Source organism: Myxocyprinus asiaticus, chromosome 7 (assembly GCF_019703515.2).
Source record: "Myxocyprinus asiaticus isolate MX2 ecotype Aquarium Trade chromosome 7, UBuf_Myxa_2, whole genome shotgun sequence".
Classification (NCBI taxonomy): Eukaryota; Metazoa; Chordata; class Actinopteri; order Cypriniformes; family Catostomidae; genus Myxocyprinus; species Myxocyprinus asiaticus.
The window spans coordinates 36,700,571-36,720,685 of record NC_059350.1 but is presented as its reverse complement, the minus strand read 5'-3'; the positions used below and the strand labels follow the sequence as shown (position 1 = coordinate 36,720,685).

Genomic DNA, 20,115 nt, shown 5'->3' with positions numbered 1-20,115 from the left:
AAAGAATACCATCCCCACTGTGAAGCATGGTGGTGGCTCACTGATGTTTTGGGGGTGTGTGAGCTCTAAAGGCACGGGGAATCTTGTGAAAATTGATGGCAAGATGAATGCAGCATATTATCAGAAAATACTGGCAGACAATTTGCATTCTTCTGCACGAAAGCTGCGCATGGGACTCTCTGGGACTTTCCAGCACGACAATGACCCTAAGTACAAGGCCAAGTTGACCCTCCAGTGGTTACAGCAGAAAAAGGTGAAGGTTCTAGAGTGGCCATCACAGTCTCTTGACCTTAATATCATCGAGCCACTCTGGGGAGATCTCAAACGTGTGGTTCATGCAAGACGACCAAAGACTTTGCATGACGAATGGGCAGCTATACCACCTGCAAGAATTTGAGGCCTCATAGACAACTAATACAAAAGACTGCACACTGTCATTGATGCTAAAGGGGGCAATACACAGTATTAAGAACTAAGGGTATGCAGACTTTTGAACAGGGGTCATTTCATTTTTTTCTTTGTTGCCATGATTTGTTTTATGATTGTGCCATTCTGTTATAACCTATAGTTGAATATGAATCCCATAAGAAATAAAAGAAATGTGTTGTGCCTGCTCACTCATGTTTTCTTTAAAAATGGTACATATATTACAAATTCTCCAAGGGTATGCAAACTTTTGAGCACAACTGTAAGTGGTACACAAAATACGTCTTAAAAAAAGAACAAATACATCTTATAATTGCATACCGATTATTGCATACATTATTCCGAGTGCTCACTTTATAATTATTCAGTAGCAGCCTATATGAATTTGTAATAGTATTAAATTATATTAAGCTTTCAATTTAAATGAATACAAAAGCTTTTTTTTTATATATAAAGTTTTTAAGCTTTTAAAATTAATAAGCCTGTGTTGTTGTTGTTGTGGACCTATATAAATTTACTTACGCATTGATATATCAGCTGTTTGATATTTTTATTATATTCAGAATTTGTTTCCAGCAGTCCTCTTGAGCTCTCGCATCAGCCACGGTGTTTCTTCTTACTGTGTAAATGTCTTTAATTTCTTCATAATTGTACAGTGATCCTTGTGCAGTGTAAATGCATTTACATTTTTCACATTTTTATAACAATCTCTTGTTGTGCTGTTTAAATATATTAAAATTCTTCATATTTTCATAATTATCGGCCTTCAGCAGAGAGGTAAATCTCTGTCTCTCCATGTTTCACACGATATGCTGTTCGTTGCAAACGTTGCTCATTCATGTGCATGCGCGTGTGAACTAATCTTAATCTCAAGATCAAAGCCTGAGTTGACAGAGAAAGTTGATGAGCAGCATCATGGTACAAATTAAGCCTGAATGGATTGGTGTGGTTTTGTCAACTCGAAACCAATCCTGTAACCCTGAGTTTGTAAAACTAGCTTCATGGTAGAGGCCTCTGTTGTGGACACCAGCACCCAAAACACAACACATGCTGGTGATCAGCCATACTGGGGTGCGTTTCCCATACAAAGACGTAACTCACTGTGTAACCACCATAGTATGATGCATCGTTGGAGAAATTAACTAGCTAGTCACGACTGTTTCCCAAAACCACAGTAACTATGTTGCACATCATTCGAACCACATTGGTTGAGCTGTCATTAATGACGTTACTCAGGAGGTGGAGTAATAACTTCTGCAAATATTAAATTATAATAAGCTCATTTACACGTACACCAGACAGCCATTTAATGCGAGAAAGCTGCTGAAGACACGAAAGCTGCGTGCACATTGTAATGAGACAGATGCGTTGCGCTGCAATAGAGGGATTTCCCTCTATATTAGACTCTGGTGTTCCCCTGACGCACTTGCGCATATGCACATGCGCACTCTCCAAAAACATATTAATGGCACTTCTGTGTTAACATAAACACATAAAAGCTGTGTTCTCTGATAGAAACCTTGTGTGATAAAGCGTTTTCGCCTTTAATCCCTTAAACATCTGTACTCGCGTTTACCTCGGAATAAATCATTTTCTTAAATGCATGTAAACGTGGTCAAAGTCTTGACAGAATGAAAGATATATATGGAATAAAATATATAGAAACCTCAGCGAAGTCAAATGATGTCCAAACAACAAACTAACAAGAAACTATGCTTCCAACCATAGGTGGAGAGCTGTAGCTCAATCCACACAATTTTACGATGCTGTTTACAGTTGTTCATTGGAACTACGGTTTCGGGAATCACCAAATTGGTGAACTATGGTGGTAATGATGGAGCTTATGACCATAGTTGGCCAACGATGCTTTTGGCAAACGCACCCCTGGTCTTTTCAGCAACAAGAAGACTTTTTGTGTCTGCTTTATATGAAAGTTCAAACAGTACATACGAGTTTGTGGAGTCTGAACTGTGATTTCACTGGTGAATGCCCCCAGGCCATGTTTACTACGTGCTGCTAGCTGGAATATGTAGGTGGAAAATGGCTTCAGATTCTTCAACAGATAACTGGAGCTTGGATCAAATGTTAATTTCTGGAGGAGAGACACAGAGACGTTTAGACTAATTATCACTTAGCAACACATTACAAAATGTAAACGTGTGTCTGTGTGTGTCTGTGTGTACCTGCTCTGGCTGATCTCCAAGCCTGTATATGAGCTCATAGCCAGTGATGGCATCTGTGCCACTGTGAGCTGGAGGGATCCACGACAGAAGAATACTTGTCTCTGATTTCACCTCTGCCTTCAGTTCAGTGGGCTGGGATGGAACTAGAAGGGAGTGGAGGCAGAAAGATGATGCTTATATAATGATGCAACAGAAACAAACCAGCTGCAATATGGCAGCACTCATTAAGAAAAAAAAATTACACATTAAGCAATATATACTGTAGTACTATTCAAAAAATGCTTAACCGTGTAAATTTACATTAGATGAAGAATCCTGTCACATCAGTACTGCCCTACAAAGCCAAAACACCAAAACTAAAACTGAGATAAATGGCTTCAAATTTGTTTTATCCTGTAGATTATTAAATAGTCCCATTTTGTTTTCTCTGGATCTGGAGTTCAATTAGCTGTTACAAGACACATCATAGTCTAAGAGACACCATTTCGGTCATATCTCAATTTTGACAAAGTGTGTAGTAACTGCATTTTGCCTCTGCAGGGCAGAGTTGTCTAATAAAAGCATTTTTTTATTCTACACGGAGTTGAGCTGCCTCATGTGGGCTTTCATGTTGAGATCACATTACCATCCAAATACCAAATAGGTAGACCTATTATCAGACACATTCACTCATGGAAACAAATTAATCAGGTCTGACTGCAAATAGCACATTTCTACAATGTTATTGGTAACCATAGCCCAAGATGACAGCAACTCAGTGCACCTTTAAAATCTATAAAATAATCCAAACATCACATTCTGCACACCTCCTGTCTTCGCGATGATGTGTAGGTCGCTGGAGAGAGGTCCATCTCCCACAGCAGTGAAGGCGAGCACTCTAATATAATAGGTTTTGTTGGGTGTCAGGTCCCGTATGTTCAAAAAATTAACCCCGCGAACCATTTCCTTCTCCCATTGGCTCACAGGAAGTGATGGATCCGACGTGTAATACACCCTATAACCAACCACCTGCCCATTGGCTTCCTCTGGCTCCTCCCACTGCACCATTGCTGTGGAACCACTCAGCATGCGACCTCTGACACGGCGAGGAGGGGAACTAGGTGCCTGTTCGGCTGTGCGGGTTTCCACCGTCTGACTTGGTGGACCACGGCCTATTGAATTCACCGCCACGACCCGGAAATGGTAGTGCGAGTAGGGGCTGAGTCCACCCACACTATATCGAGTTGTTGCTATGGCATCAATTTCTTTAAAGATGTCACTAGAAGAGGTGGGACTATACTGAATGATGTAATAGGAAACAGGAAGGGGATTCCCACTGTCCCACATGAGAGTAATACTGGTGGCAGATCGCTCCATTACAACTGGTGTTCCTGGAGGATTGGGAAGGGCTGTGGGGCCAAAGGAGGAGATACACAGATAGAAGGAAAATGAACAAAGGACAGAAAATTACAGTATATAAGAGAATGATGTGTGGTGATTCAGTATATTGACATATCGCCATGATCAATTAATCAGCCGATATTAGGACTTTTCTACACTGTAAACCCTAAAGTTATCATTACTGGAAATATCAAGTTGTCTGAATTATGTATTACTTGAAATGTCAGGTTTTGGACTCATAACTCAAATATTTAAGTTCATTGAACTGATTTATCTTAAAAATCCATAGACTTCAGATTTTAAGTGTTAATAACTCAAACTTTTGAGTACCAAATTGAGGCTATGGGGAAAACCCATAATGCTTTGCACATTATGAATTATTAATTTTGTTTCCTTGGTCAATGGGAAGTTATGGGGGCATTTAAATAGTTGTCATTAAGACTTAATAGAGGTTTTTGCTCTTTTGTAGTATTTTTAATGTTGTTTTGTTGCAAATAGTTGTTTCGTGTGATGAGTGTCCCATTTGGTCAAGTTGAACCCTGTTGACTCTAATTCTCTTTTGTGCATGTGCATTTAAAGTCCAGGTATATATGCATTTCTTTGGAGAATTAAGTTTATTAAATAACTGACCAAGAATCAGTTATGATATTTATTTGAGCTGTGCTATTGTTTGATCTAAATGTAATAAATTATATTAAATAGAAACAACAATATTTAAATAGCAAATCTGAGTTAAGTCTAGTTAACTTAACCTAAATACTTAGGTTTATTCTACATGAACACCAAGATTACTGAACTTAATTACATACGTTTTGAAGAAGCCATTACTCAATTCAATTGAGGAAGCGCATTTACTCAATCAAATGTGTAGAGTCAACTTATTAGGGTTTTTCAGCTTATTAGATTATCAGCATCAGACGATAATAGTGGCTGCTTGCTAATTAACAGAAGTGCTACCTCCCTCTCGGGTCAGTTCCTAAATTTGTTAAGTGAATTTTGAATAGAATTATGTAAAAAAAAAAATTCATTTGATTTCAGCAATTTTGTGTTCATCTCATAAGCAATCATTAAATCACATGATACCATATATACAATATATTGCAATTTGGTTTTATTCAAAAACCTAGTGATCTGCTTATGCAGGCAGCATTTTAAGGCATCATGACTATGCTGCCTTCAAAGAAACCTCATTTTAGCCATATTCGAAGCCATGGATATACAAAACGCTGGACTCGAGATGCGTTCAGAGATGTCTAGAGTCTATTTAATCCATCTAGCACACAACGCAGACTACATCTGTTACACAAAGCCTTTGGAACAAAGCCTACATCAGCCATCACCCACCCTGTTTTCTAGATGGTGGCATCTCCCATTGAAAAACTAATGTTGGCCAACCATTAATAATGAGCTAACATACATCATTAGACAGTAGGTAATAACTGCTATGCCAGCTGGATGATTATTACACTCACCAATAGTATTTTTTTTCTTAACTATCTTTAGGTGTTAAGACATTCCTCTTCAAAGTGTCTGATATGGTTACTTCAGTGTACCTTTAACTGTTATCTGTGCAACAGTTTCTATAACTCCCAGCGTAGACATGGCCACACAGGTATAGTTGGCAGACTGGCGTACATCTGTGAGTTCCAGAACATTTCTCCCAATAGGCATGTCATCTTCTGGTGTCAAATCCTCGGCTCCCAACATCCATTTGACATATGGCATGGGAACGCCCACAGCCTGACAGGAGATATTCACACTGCCTCCTGGCATGATCTCATAATCCATCGGTGGCACTGAGAAGCGAGGAGGGATGCGACGCACTGAGGGTGTGAAAGAGAGTGAGCCATTTATTAATTCATGCTAAATACATTATTAATGCTACAGAGAGCACTGTACCTTGTAAAGGTGCTCCTCAAAATACTGTAGGCAGCAGATTAAGAATCTGGGGCCGGATTCACGAAAATGTTCTTAAGACATTTTTTTAAAAAGTTCTTAGGATAAATTATAAGAAGTTCGTAGGAACATTCCTAAGTGCAATTCTTGAAAAATTCTTAAGAAGTTCTCAAATATTTTCTTAAAAACATCATAATTTTTTTCTTAAGAATAAAAAGACAGACTTTGACATTGTCTGATCAGCGTGCTCATGGAGTTGCCTTGTCTTATAGCCTACAGAAAATTCAATACTTCAACACAGGATGATAAATGTATCTATTAACCTTTTTGTTTTTTTAAAGTAGCAAGCACCTCGCGCTAATTTTTTTTAATGTAAAGTGCGTGAGATGTGTTAGTTTAATGACATTAACCATCAAAGGTGAATTTACTTGCTGCTAACCATTTGATAACTTTTAATTTGACATGGAGTAAAAGAAAAGAAGCAAAAACTTCAGTAGACGAGAGCTGAGGAAATTACTGCAAGGAAAAAGTTCTCCTTGGGAAGCTTGATAATAATATCACGTCGGAAAATACGAGGCGGGTAAATGGGAAAAGGTGGCGGAGGCTCTGCTGTGCCCAACTCCGATAGGGATGTGAATGGGGGGTGAAAATGAAAGTCTCAGCTTTCTAATGTTATAATTATTGTGTTTCTATGAACTCTAAAGAGAGAGAGAACTATATGCAGCACATCCGTTTGAATATGCATGATTGGTCACCACACTAAGAAGCTTCAAAACAACATTTATTGTTTGAATTTGGTGAAAACATTTACATGGATTACAAGCTGAAAATAAAAATATAATTAAACACAAAACAGTCAAAAACATTTTTCGGTCAAAATAAATCAACATGAAAACTTCAGTTAATTCATTAAACATCTTACCTTTTAGAATTTAAGACAATTGTGAGGTTATCCTAACTTTAAGATGTTATTTACGACGATATTTAAGAACAAATTTTTTCGAGACTTTGAATGCTTACGATTTTTCTTAAGAACAATCTTAAGAAAAAGATAAGAACTTTCTTAAGGGTTTATTTGGGAATACAAAATGTTCTTCTAAAGAACGTTTCGTGAATCCGGCCCCTGCTTGTATTAACAAATAGTGAAAATTAGGGCTGAGAGGTATGACCAAAATGCTACATGACAAGATAATTGTAAGTAACTTATCACAATATAGCTGAAAAAGGCTGGAAATTCAACCCCAAAATGTTCTATATATAAGATAACCCTGTAGTAATCTCTATTTTTGATTACAGTATATTAGTGGCTTAAATACTTTAAAAATGAAAGGATTCATCTAAGTTGATTTCTTTCTTTTTTTGCTTAATAGATACAAATCAGACCACTGAAAAAAATATTTTGTTGTGAAGTAAATATAGCAGAAAAGATTAAGTACTTTCTACATGGAATAAGTTAGTTTAGGTGTGAACTTGAAAATATTAAGCAAGTTCTACATTTGTACTCAATTCACGCATGTAAAAATGAATGCTCTAGCTTAAAAGTTAATTTTATTTATGATTGTTTCAGTGTGTCATGTATCAATCCATCATGTATCAATAAAGTAGAAAACCTTGTCATATTTATTAGCTAATTTGAGTAAATTTCACTGGTAAATAAAATAAGTAAACTTTACTTAACTTTTCAAAGCTAGTGTTCCCAGCTGAATAATTAATAAACTTGCATGGTTTCACTGTTTGCAAGTTTATTTACACCATTTTTATTTTTAAGTTTGTAACTTCTTGTTTTGTGAAGTCTGAAGTAAATTTTCTACTCAAAATAAACAGTTCATAATCACAAAAATTATCTGTTGATGTTACGTCATCTTGTTTTGTGCACCAAGTGTTGAGGTCTGCGAGCGCAGCTCTGTATCATGTTTCTATTGCCAGTAATGCAAGGTGATGTTGTCTAATAGATTACATGTGGAAGGCTTCCTAATGTCATGTGCTAAAGTACATGATTGTGAAATGTGAAATGTTCATACATTTTTGTATTTACATTTGACTAAGTTTATTTAAGTACCATATACATCAGATTTGTAAGTAAAAGTTACTGTATAAACTGAAAATTTTAAGTTAAATTTACTCAATTTAATCAATATTATGTCTTAAAGTTAAGCAGATTTTACTTAATTTTATACCATTAAAATGTATTTAGAAAAACTATGTGCAAAAACTTGTGAAATAAAAATAAACATATCTACACCAAAACTAAATCAGAGTAGGCTATAATTTCTGCTTGATGTCAGATTTTTTAAATTGTGCTGCAGATATACTGAATATTGACACATTTCTAATGTTGCACAATATATACCATTTGTAAGTGTAACTTTGCAGTAACAGCAAGTATCCCAGTATGAAGAATGTTTGAATAAATTTGGGCCATTAACTATTTAAATGAGCACACAGTTCAAATGAGTACATATCACTGCTATGGTATAACCAGCTATTAGCATGATGCTATGGAATGCAGTTAAGTAGGATCAGGTGAAATATGGAGGATTAGTGTCAGATGACATATGCAGTATTAGGATCTGGAGAGTGAGTTAGACTGTCTGAGGGAGGCAATCCTGGTGGAGGGGAAGGATTATGTGGATGTGAGGGTCTAAGATTTAAATTAGAGTAAGAAACACAGAGCATTTTATATTTTGAGGAAGAGCACTTACCATCTCTCAGCTCTACAGATGAGTCCGGCAGTGAAAAATGAGCCAATGGGGAGAAATAAACAAACAATGACAAAAACTAAGAGGGAGATGATCTAAGCGGGGAAACATCTTAAAAGAATCAGACGGATCAGACAGAAGAGATTACAGAGATTGGGTCTCATTCATTATTTCACATTTGTCTCATTCACAAATGTGCGTAAAATCTTTGCGAAAATTTTTTATGCGGGAGTTCTCACTTGGGCTTTTTTTTTTTTTTACATTAAGGATAAAATTTAGAACCAACTCCTATACAAAAATCACAAACTCATAGTTTCCTTAGAAGCATGACATTTAAAGGGGTCATGAAATGGAGAATCAAATTTTCTTTGATATTTAGACATATAGGTCTAAAAACTGTACATTTCAGAACTCAAAACTTCCTCCCCAGTCTAAAAAAGCATTTATAGTTGCCACCCTGCTGAAACCTCTCGTTTTGAAATCTGTCTGTTCGTGACGTCACAAAACATTGCTCATTTGTATTTATAAGTCCCACAACATGCGTCATCACATTCCTGGCCCTGCCCACTGGCGCAGTTGAAGTCAAGATGGGAGGCCTTGTGTGGCTAACTATTCCTAACATAACACCAAAGGGGACCCATCTAGACTATTTTAAATTATTTTGTATATAATCATGAACTACACAGACTCTTTGACTGCTGCCATGTATCTCGCTGCTTTTAAAAGATGCGGTGTCAAGTTACAACTCTGAAAGGGAGAAACAATTCTCTGTCATTCAGCTGCTGCCTCTTGATGTTTTGAGCACAAATGCATCATGGGCGCGTTCTTACGCACATCTGTGCTATTTTTAATTGTTTGTGTATGTAAACATAGGGCGTCTTTGACAATGGACATCGTTGACAATGGACATCTTTAACTGTTTTGGTGTGTTTCCGGCGATGTGCACCTCAGTGCCTTCAGTATGTTTGTGCATAATTTCAGCGTTCTTTGGACTATGATGTGTTAGTTTTTTCCGGCTCATGTCAGCATGGATTGCTTGTGAATAGTCAAAATATGATTCAAGCTCTGCAAAGGAACTGTTATTGAAGGATGGGGCAGTTAAAAACACTTCAAAAACGTAGGTAAACCTATTCATTCATGAATATTTCAAGTGCCATAACTGTTTGATAGTTTATGGTGCTGAGTGTTAACAGATGTGCTTGAGATGAAAAGTTTAATACATTCAGATCCAATGTGTGTTATGTGTAAACCCTGCGATTTTGTTTTATAATGTTGAGGTTCATTCTCTTCCGATTGAGTTTGCTGAATTTGAGGGGCTGCATGATGTAAGCCAATCATAACAGTGGGCGTTTATGTTAAAGTTTTAAGGAGGCAGACAGAGGGCCAAAAGAGAGTGGAAACGATCATATATTACTAAATTGTGACTGTTTTGGTGCAAAAAAACTTTTATGACATTATCATTGGACCTCAGGGAAGATATACAATTATTTAAAAAAAGCACTTCATGACCCCTTTAAGCCCATTTTTTTATACCGGTATATACAGTATTATCATTAGTAATACTGCAATGAGTCTTACTTATTTCTGAGTAACAAAAATAATATGTAAAACTTCTCAATATGAACTAGGTTGTGCATAATTACTAACTGCGGACACACACTCCCTCATTTAGAATAATCTGAAATAATCAACATTAGATCAAAGAAAGAACAAATTTATGTACGTATTTAAATGTTGAAAATTTTTCTTCACCCATACTTGTATGTAAATATTTGTGAATGAGACCTATTGACTTTGAAATGTATCTATTCATAAGAATGGGTTAGTAAACTTCTACCAGCTCTTAATTTCTAATTGTACAGCACCCAAATCAGTGAGAGATGCTCAAAGCTGTACCTCTGACGTAAAGGTTAGCTGGTGTTGAGTAGCGCGTTCCTTCACTGTTGGTCGCGACACACTCGTATTTACCCTGATCAGTTTCTTTACTCTGATCAATCTGAAGCGCACCTGGATACACACGCACATATACAGGTCATTTACAAACAACAAAGGCACACATAGTACTCAAAGGCTTTGTCAACAGTGTTTCATCTGTCTTTTCAGTTGTGTTAAAGGAATGTTCTGGGATATGGGTTCTGGGAAATGGTTTCATCCCTAATTTTGTAAAAACAAACAAAACTGTATGTATGCATTTACAATGGAAATCTGTGGGGCAAGGCATTCTGATTTAAAAGCAGAAACTTTTTTCATTTAAGAAAATGTCATATATTAATTCCTCCATACTAACATTTGAGTAATTTGAGCTTTAAAATGGTCTAAATTGTCCTTCCATCTATTTATGCAGTGCAAACTAAATTATGTTTCTGAAATTCTGATGTAAATGGTTGGAGTTTGCTCTTTGAAAACAGTACTTTTTGGATAGCTGTATGTTGTGTCTATTTCTGGTATCCTTGTGCATATTGTGCGACCGTGGTCATGGACCATTAAATGGTCATTACAAGCCATAAAGTTGAAAGATTTTTTATTTTAGAAGGACAAGGTTAGTAAGCAATTCCATCACAATAGTGTCATGCTAACACATATCATGTTTAAGTCTGTATTTTAACTTTACCCTGGAGCTTGCCTTGCCCCATAGACTATTGAGTAAGTGCATTAGCAGGATTTTTGTTTACTTTTACAAACTGAATGTGGAAATTTACAGCTTAACTTGTATTGAACCTAAATAATTCCTTTTAACTATGCCTATACAAAAACTGGCTTGCATTTAAATATCAATACAGAATTATACTGAAGAGAGTTAAACAGCATATCAATAATCTGAGTAATAAAAATAAAACTGATGAGTCGAGAAACATTTCTGAGAGGATCATTTACCAGACAGAAAAACAGAATAAACAGTCTTGCCTTAATGTCAGAAAACAAAACAAGCAAACAATTGAAGCAATTGTCCTTGCCAAAGAGAAAAAAGAAGCACAGTCAGCCTCTTCCTACAATGTGATTCCAACATTAATTATTCAGAAAATCACTCAAAAAAAACAAAAAAAACAAAAAAAAAATTAGCCTATTTTTAGGATTTAAGCATTTCAATTTCATAACAAAATGTAGCTAATTTAATTGTTTAGTTTAACTAAATTAATAAAACTTAAAATATTATTTTATTATTAAAAAATGTATCAATTCAATTTGATGGAATTTTGTTATGAAATTGAAATGTGTAAATTTGAAGAGTGTAGACACAAACAGACAGAAATGTCTCCAAAAAGAGCTAAAGTTAAAATGCCACACTGCCTGTAGATCAGATATAAAAATATAGTTCATTATTAAAATGGCATCAAAATAAAAAATATAGCCAATTTTAACATCCAGTAAGGAATTTCATGCTGAAGAATTTTATAATTATTCATTACAGGGACAAAGAGGTGAAAAGATCCACAGAGGGATAAAAAAAAAAAAAAAAACATTGGAAAAACAACAAAAGACAGCAGTAGTTTGAAAAAAGTGTCACTGAAATAACAGACTAAAAAAAGAAAAGTCAGAATTTGTCTACATTGCTCTGAAAATCATTGATTTGATCTCTTACCTTCATCATTTAGCTGAATAAAAATCAGTCATCTCTGATACCGTATCTGCTCCACTACTACTAAAGGAATGATATTTATGCTATTTTTCCTTTACCTAAATCAGTTTCACGCAACTGTGACTAAATATAAAAGTGTAAAGACCTCAGGAAATTGAAGTTTACCAACTCCTAAAATGGAGAGATTGCGTTGGTGGCAGTGTATTGTTTAGTTGCAATATCAAGTAGCAAACCATGATTAATAGCTGTGATGTAAACCAAGGGTTATAGAGCGCAACAGTCTGGTTCTAAAAGTAAAAATCCTATACATTTTCTCCATAGGTGAATATATTTTAAAGATAACTTAAAAGCCTTTAAAGACAGACCTACCATGATCTCCGAGGTTGTTAATCGTTGGTATATGCTTCAGTTGAAGCCATCAGTCTGAATTACTTCAAAGTAATTAAAAAAAATAATCGTATTTAATAGGGGAATTTCCGGAAAAGAACTACACTACCCATTATCCTGGAGGGAAACAATCCACCAATCAGAGAATCGAGGCACACAAAGCGTTCCAAACAGGCCATGCAGCGAACACCCACCCCCATTATACGCTGTGAAAACTAAAATAAAAAAAGAGGATTTTTGCTGCTTGTTCATTTTACTTAATTAAAATGAACTAAAGCAACACAATTCTAGAACATTTTGCACAACTTGATTTTGCTGTGTTCTATCCATTTAAATGTGTAAAATGGAAGTTTACTTAATCCATTTGAGTTGGGACTACATGAATACTTTTTGTGGTGTAGCAATGTAGCAATGATAAAACTGGGCAGGGGATTTCCATTTCCCAGCACGCTCTGCTTGTGTCTCTATAAGAGTAAATGTTCAAATTAAGTGTTATTTTATTTGTTTTTGTGCAAGATGAATATAAAGGGGGATATTAGTTAGTGTTTAATGTTTTGTTATGTTGAGATGTAGAAGAGTTTCTGTTATGTTGGAGTATTGGCGGTTACCGTAATGGTGAAGAGTGGAGCTTGAGCTAACGATAAGGACCGTTGCACATGAAATTGATTCATTTAACAAATGTTGTGCTAACCATGGTAACTAAAATACATTCTGTAGTGCTTCCAACCAGCATGTATTTAGCATGCTAACATTCACTTTTATTAGTCAGTACATAAAGAAATAAAAGATGTCTAATTTTGTTGGGTTTACCCAATTCAACTTGGTCCTTTCTACATAAAGTGTTTGTGTTGAGATTACATAGTATTTGTAGGTTAAAAAAAACTAATTTTAAACACGTTGAACCACTGTCCACGATTAAATCAAGTTCAGGCAAAGAGCTATTTTTTGAGTAAATTACGCAATCGAGTCAGTCTCCTTACACTCTAAAACTACTTTTATATTTGTATATATCTGAATATTTAGCAATAAAATTAAAGAGCAACTATTATGGTTTTTAAACGTGCCTAATTTTGTTTTAAAGGTCTCATACAATAGATTTACATGCATCCAAGGTCAAAAAACACTTTAATTTGCTCAGAATTTAAATTGCAGCATTACCTTTTTTCCCAGTGTCAAAAACGACTCGATCAATGATCCGTTCTAAAGGATTCATTCTAAACTCCTCCTTTCAGAGAGCCTACTCTGCTCTGATTGGTCAGATGTCCAAGTCTGTTGTGATTGGTCTACCGCTTAGTGTAGTGTTTGAGGGCAGGTCAAAGCTGTTCGTGAGCAGCCAATGAAGACCAGAGGCGGGTTTTTTGTTACCAAATTATGTAGGTTAGTACAGGAAGTAAGTCTGGAATTACTAACGACTCGTTTCAGGTGTTCAGCATCGGTTCTTTCTTTTGGGAGTCAATAACTCAGACTCAAACCATAATAGGTGCTCTTTAAAATATATTATTTATACAATTGTAATCGACAACTTTAAATTAATAGGTTTAACAATTTTTCTATTGTTTTTAATTCGATCTTTTGCAATGCTTAATGGAATTGTAGCTCATTTCCTCATTAAAAATGTTAATTATTGAGCACTTATCCTTTTCTCTAATTTTCAAATACTTTCTTTTTTGCTGTAAATCAAAGTTTGTAACATTATGATTTAATTCGGAGCTAGTTGATTTGGTTCATGACTTAGAACTCTTTTATGAAAGATTTTATGAAATCCCTATGGAAAAAATAAATTGGAAAATTACTACCGGAACCAAAACGGCTGAAAAAGTGGGCGGGCACTGTTGCACTCATTGGCTATTTAAAAACAAAGGAATGAATCCTTCAATATGTCCCGCCCTAATTTCTTGTTTCAATAGAAACATGTTAACAGAGGAAAAAAACTGTGCCATCCGACGATTTCATTTGGGTCTTTACAAATCTGTCATCAAAATACTGCAACTAATCTGAATATTAATCTGACCCCCTCAATATCTATGGTGGTAACAGCCCTGGTTTCATGAGTAAATCCTCTTTCCCTTTAGTTCCAAAAGTAGAGATCACCAATGATTTTTATCAAATCACAAAAATTAATGTCTTTTTGATTTTAATTTACCATGAAAATACATTCAGATAAGATCTGTGTAAAAGGGAGGTGGTTTTATCATGACGATAGAAACAAACATCAAGCATGATAAACAAATTTTCTCTGAAAATGACATGGTTAGTCAAAACAATGATGGAGAGAGAGAGATGGAAAGAGAGAAGAAAAGAGAGGAGAGAAAGAGAGAGTTATAAGGTGAGGATAGATGCGTTGGGTAGCTTTAGTCTCTTACCTCGGATAGGCGTACCCCCTGGATGTGTGAGAATGAAAGCAGATGGGAGATTAAAGAAAAGACGAGTTAGTGCAGCGAGGGAGAATGAGAAAAAGACAAAGTGACAGAAAGAGAGATTCAGAAATAGAGAAAATAAACAGAGGCTACGTTCACACAGTCAGTGTTTGGGACTAAAAACCGCATTTACTAACAGGTGTGACTCTCCATTTGTCATTCACACAACAACTTACAGGAGCAACTTGAATACTGTCTTTATGAATGAGTAACCAATCCCCTTTTCAGTTTTCACGATAGCCGTGAATAACGGCTGTAACCATAGTAACAGTGACTGAAGTAAATATCAAAGATAGTAATAATCCATAATAACACTAGAAAGTCTTTTCATAATTGAAAATCCAAACGAGGCGTGAGTTCATCTGTTAAATCTTAATTAAATGACAGCGGCTTCGAATGCTTTATAAATGTTTTTTTTTTTTTTTTTTTACACCCTAACAACAAACCTTGGAAGAGCAGCTTTGGTGGAAAGGCAATGACTTAATTAGAACATTTTTGGATGAAATACAGCTCTCTGAGTTATCAGAAGCCCACATGAAAAAACGCAATATACACATGAGACAAGCAGTGTGTGTGCAGAAGAGAGTGGATATCACATTGTATGACATGACAGACAACTAGTTGTCCACTGCGGTTCCGTTCACACAGCACATGCAAACTGAACTCTCACACTCAAAATTCGCACGTGAGTCCTGAAAAATGTCAGGCAGTTGGTTTAATTATGTGGTTGTCACTCTGGTTCATAAGCAAACTGTGTTAGAAAGTAACCGTATTTAGCGCTCTAAAACAGGTCTAACAACTGTATTCTGCTACTGTGTGAACGTAGCCAGAGATATAGAGGGAGAAAAATTGAGATTAGAAAAAAAGAAACAGCAAGATAGAGAAAGAAGGGAGGAGGGAGACTCTCCATGTCTTAAGTGCAAAGTGTAAGTTAGGTTAATAAGAGATGAAAACTCTGTTTTCTAAGAAAGTCGATCATCTGTCTGATCATAAAAAGAGTCCTTTACAGAACTCATTTCCAGTTAAAACTAAATCCTTGCAAAATTGAATCCAGTTTAGCATCGAACAAGACACGGAGACTTAAAACAAGCAGACTCATGCCCAGAGAGAGAGGAAAGCCAAAGAGGCCACGGATTTGGGTGAAAAGCCATTGAAACATTCAGCATTAGGACATTCAAACCTATCTAGGCAACAAAGAGAGAGAAAGAGTGAGTAATAAAGAGAGAGAGAGAGAGATTTGAAAGAGTAAGGAGGGGGTAGTGATGCAGGAAATCCAATGCCGAGGGCAGTGAGCATTTGGACAAGTGAAAGAGTGAGCCAGAGAAGGAGGGAGCCAAAAAACGTAAGTGAGAGTGGAAGCGAGAGGCTCAGTACCACACGTTAGAGGGGCAGCGCTCAGGTAAAGGAGGATCTACGTGACTTCTGTGTGTTAACACAATCTATTCTGTATGTGTGAGAGTAGGTGATTATATTATTTGGGGAAATACAATATATACAGTATGTATCATGCTCTTTACCTATAATAATGATATTTTTGTGTGTTTGGTGCTTTAGTGTGTGTGTGTGTTGTGCCTTAGAATAACACACTTACCAAAGGACTCTGTAGATTCAAACACAGAAAGAGAAACAGCACATTTATCACTTAAGATTCTCACACAGAAAACAGTGTGTGTGTGTGTGTGCGCACCTGCGTGCGTGTACTAAGCTGTAGTTTGGGGATAGAATTGTCCCCAGAAGTGTGCAAAATCTGACAAAACCTCCCTTTGACACATTTGATGATATCCTCAACTGAAAAATGTATTAATAAATAAAGCAAAAACAGTTTTTTAAATTGTTAAAATGCAAAAGATATTCTTTTAGGTTAAGCGTTAGGTTTAAATTATAATAATTATAATTAACTTAAAGGAATGTTCCGGGATTAATAAAAGTTAAGCTCAATCATCAGTTGATTTCCACAAAAATATTTTAGACTAACCCCTCCTTTATTCTGAAAAAAGGATAAATTGTGGATACAATGGACATGAATGGGGCCAGTCTATAAAGTCTAGAACACAGTTTCAAATGTAAAGCCACAAGACATAAACATTATACGTTAACATGACTTTAGTGTGATGAAATCGCTTACTAACCATATCTGTGTAAAGTTATAACCATTAAAGTGTTACAACACAGTTGTAATATTGCATATATATTTACTCAAATAAGGTTAGTAAGAGATTTTATCACACTAAAATCATGTTAACATGTGTAATATTTACATCTTGTGGCTATACTTTTGAAACATTAAATGTTTAATTTGAGGTGGGTAAAAATATTGATTTTCCATACATAGCCATCTTTGTTTGAACAATCTCGATGTCGATACTTAAATCCCAAGATTGATCTTTTACTCTATGAGCATCCCTCCACTACAATGAGAGGGAATCGCTTGCATTAGCAACTAAATTTCGCACTATACGACTAAAATGTACATTGGCAACTGGCTGGCAAATGTTTAGATTTCACGTACCAGTGATTGTTTAGTATAGTAGTGGAGGACTCAACAGTGAGACTCCTTCAGTGCATCTTGAAAGTAAAAGTTGTTCCGTGTATGTGTCCAAAGACGAAATCCACGAGAACAATTTGTCATTGAATAATGTCTCTATTAATACCCTTTCTATTCTATACAGTCAGTTGTTGATAAAAAAAAAAAAAACAAACAAAAAAAAAACATTAAATTCAAATCGCGTGTAAGACAGATAAAGCCGTTCAAATCTCTCTCGTTAACATGCGCTCATTTACAGATGCTGGTTACAGAAATGCCGTCTTTCTTAAAGAGACAGTACCGCTTTTTAACACGTGTCCAACAAATCAATGTAAATAGTACAAATTATGTTATTGAACAATAAACATATTTATTGATTGAATACTGTACATGGATTTGTTCGTTTTTAAAAGCTAAGATGTGACCAAAATGTAATCGAATTGGGACAACTGTATCAATACCCAGCCCTAATGTTAATGTTTATGCACTGGCTCCATTCACTTCCATTGAAAGTGCTTTGCTGTAACTACAATTTTTGCTCTTTTTTATTTTTATATATAAATGAGGGAGGAGTCTAAATTGTTTCTTGTGGTAATCAACATTATGCCACAAATGCTGTTGATTGAGCTTAACTTGTATTGAACCTGGACCATTCGTTTCATATAAAACAAAAGATGGTATGTTCCCATTAAACAGCGAAGTAAACCTGTGTGTGTGTGTGAGGATATTACAAGATATCTTTACATGAATTACAAAAATAAGAGCACTGAGATTGTGTGAATGTCTCAGTGCGCACACACACCTGAGCGTAACTGTTTGATCCGTCCGTGAGTGTGTGTATCTATGGGGAGGAAATCTTTAAACCAGGTGATCTCTGGGTCAGGTGTTCCGCTGGCTGCACACAGCATGGTGGCAGTGAGAGAACGCTCCACAACCTTCAGCTGAGGACCCATATCTATAGACGGGAAACCAGCGGGGAGCTGGTCCTCTGAAATACACAAATACAAACAAGCATCCTCTAATTTATGCATACTGTATCCCACCCCACCGCATAAAACACTTCGCCACTTTACTTCATTTTAGTGCCAATGTCTATAGATATTTTATACTAGTAATAGAGACCATAAACTACAAAATAACTAGGGATTCACAATTTATCAGTGACCATATTGGTATCAGCCAGTATTAGTGATTTTTTTCAAAATCATTGGCATTAGTCAATATTGGAGGCCTATTTTAGAATAGTCTTTGTGGAATCTGTCTGGAATCAGCCTGATTTTCTATATTGATACATCCCTAAAAATGATTTCCACTAATGCCAATAACTCTGCTTTGGAATTGTGTATCAAAATTGAATGAATTAGAGAAATGTAGCACGGCTCAAGTAAAGTTTTGGAGAAGCTCTCAGCTGGACCTGTACCCACCACGGAGAACAGTGAGGCGCGTGGATGCACTGATCTCTCCTGCTTCATTAGATGCCACACATTCATACATTGCCTCATCTCGGGGGGTCCGCAGTGGCTGCACCCGCAATACAGACCCTGAGCCATCCTCAAACTCTATTACCTACAGATGTAGAGAGAGAGAAATGTGTCAGTGAGTCTATGAAAAGCTTGTGTGTGTTTACTGTATGTATGGAATCTATTTAGCGGTGACAACTGTGTGAGTGTTTCAGGGAGTGTATTTTGAGAATCTCACTTTAGTAGTGTTACAACCTTGCAGTGAATGTGTTAGTTAGCTGTCTGTACAGTTTGTGCTCAGTGTGTGGCGTGTGTATACCTCAAATCTCTGGTTGATGACTTTTTTGCCTTTTCTACTCCATGTGATTTTGGGTTGTGGATCTCCTGTGGCCTGGCATACAAAGGAGGCCACACCCCCCTGCACTCCTGTTTGATCAGTGGGTGTCCGTGTGAACCGAGGAGGAGCTGAAAAGAAAAAGAGAGAGAGAGATTAATGGTTAGGATAAGAGATTGATGGTTAGTCTAATTAACTCTTGACTGGGAGAAACACAAGAATTATTTAACTTTTTCACCTTTAGGGGCAACGTGACTTGAGGATGGGGAACTGAAAGGTTACAGCTTTGAACTTCACAAAATGTGAGCTTTAAGCTAGCACAAAAGTGATACCATTTTTGTAAAACAAGTTGCAGAAAAAATAACGCTGGTCCAGGCCATATGGCAATAAATATTCTATTCTATTCTATTCTATTCTATTCTATTCTATTCTATTCTACTCTGCACCGAAAACAGTGGTAACATGCATTTGGTGCTGTAACACATCAGTGGAAAGGAGGAGGCGAGAACCGGCTTAACAATATAAATAATATTTTAATAATGAACACACTGCCGTCTCCGGTCGGCCTTATCCCTCTCGGGCTTAATCAGCCTTATTAGTACGGTGAGTGATTCCGCACACCCGGCCCCACCCTCCGCCCTGCCACATTCCTCCCTCGTTCTCTCAGGCCGTACAGGCCTTTCCCTGGGGGGGGGGGGGGGGGGTGGCGCTCACCGTACTAATAAGGCTGAGGATGACCCGTCTGCCGGCAGGTCATCCCCGCCTACCTGGATGAGGGAGGGGACAAGTGGAGGGAAATAATAACAGAAAAACATGGTACATACACACCGTA

The 20,115-nt window shown here is 36.5% G+C and overlaps 1 protein-coding gene across 1 annotated transcript in view; it reads right to left on the bottom strand.

The window, feature by feature from the left end:
* The window catches only part of LOC127443353 (receptor-type tyrosine-protein phosphatase delta-like), a 97,804-nt gene that overhangs the window by 25,009 nt on the left and 52,680 nt on the right, over positions 1 to 20,115 (bottom strand). The window contains exons 6-13 of the mRNA XM_051701853.1: positions 19,269 to 19,414; positions 18,914 to 19,055; positions 18,292 to 18,477; positions 10,481 to 10,591; positions 5,543 to 5,812; positions 3,416 to 3,997; positions 2,610 to 2,752; positions 2,377 to 2,518 (exon numbers count right to left, since the gene is read on the bottom strand). Of these exons, the coding sequence (XP_051557813.1) occupies positions 2,377 to 2,518; positions 2,610 to 2,752; positions 3,416 to 3,997; positions 5,543 to 5,812; positions 10,481 to 10,591; positions 18,292 to 18,477; positions 18,914 to 19,055; positions 19,269 to 19,414 (1,722 nt within the window). The remainder of the gene's footprint in view (positions 1 to 2,376; positions 2,519 to 2,609; positions 2,753 to 3,415; positions 3,998 to 5,542; positions 5,813 to 10,480; positions 10,592 to 18,291; positions 18,478 to 18,913; positions 19,056 to 19,268; positions 19,415 to 20,115) is intronic.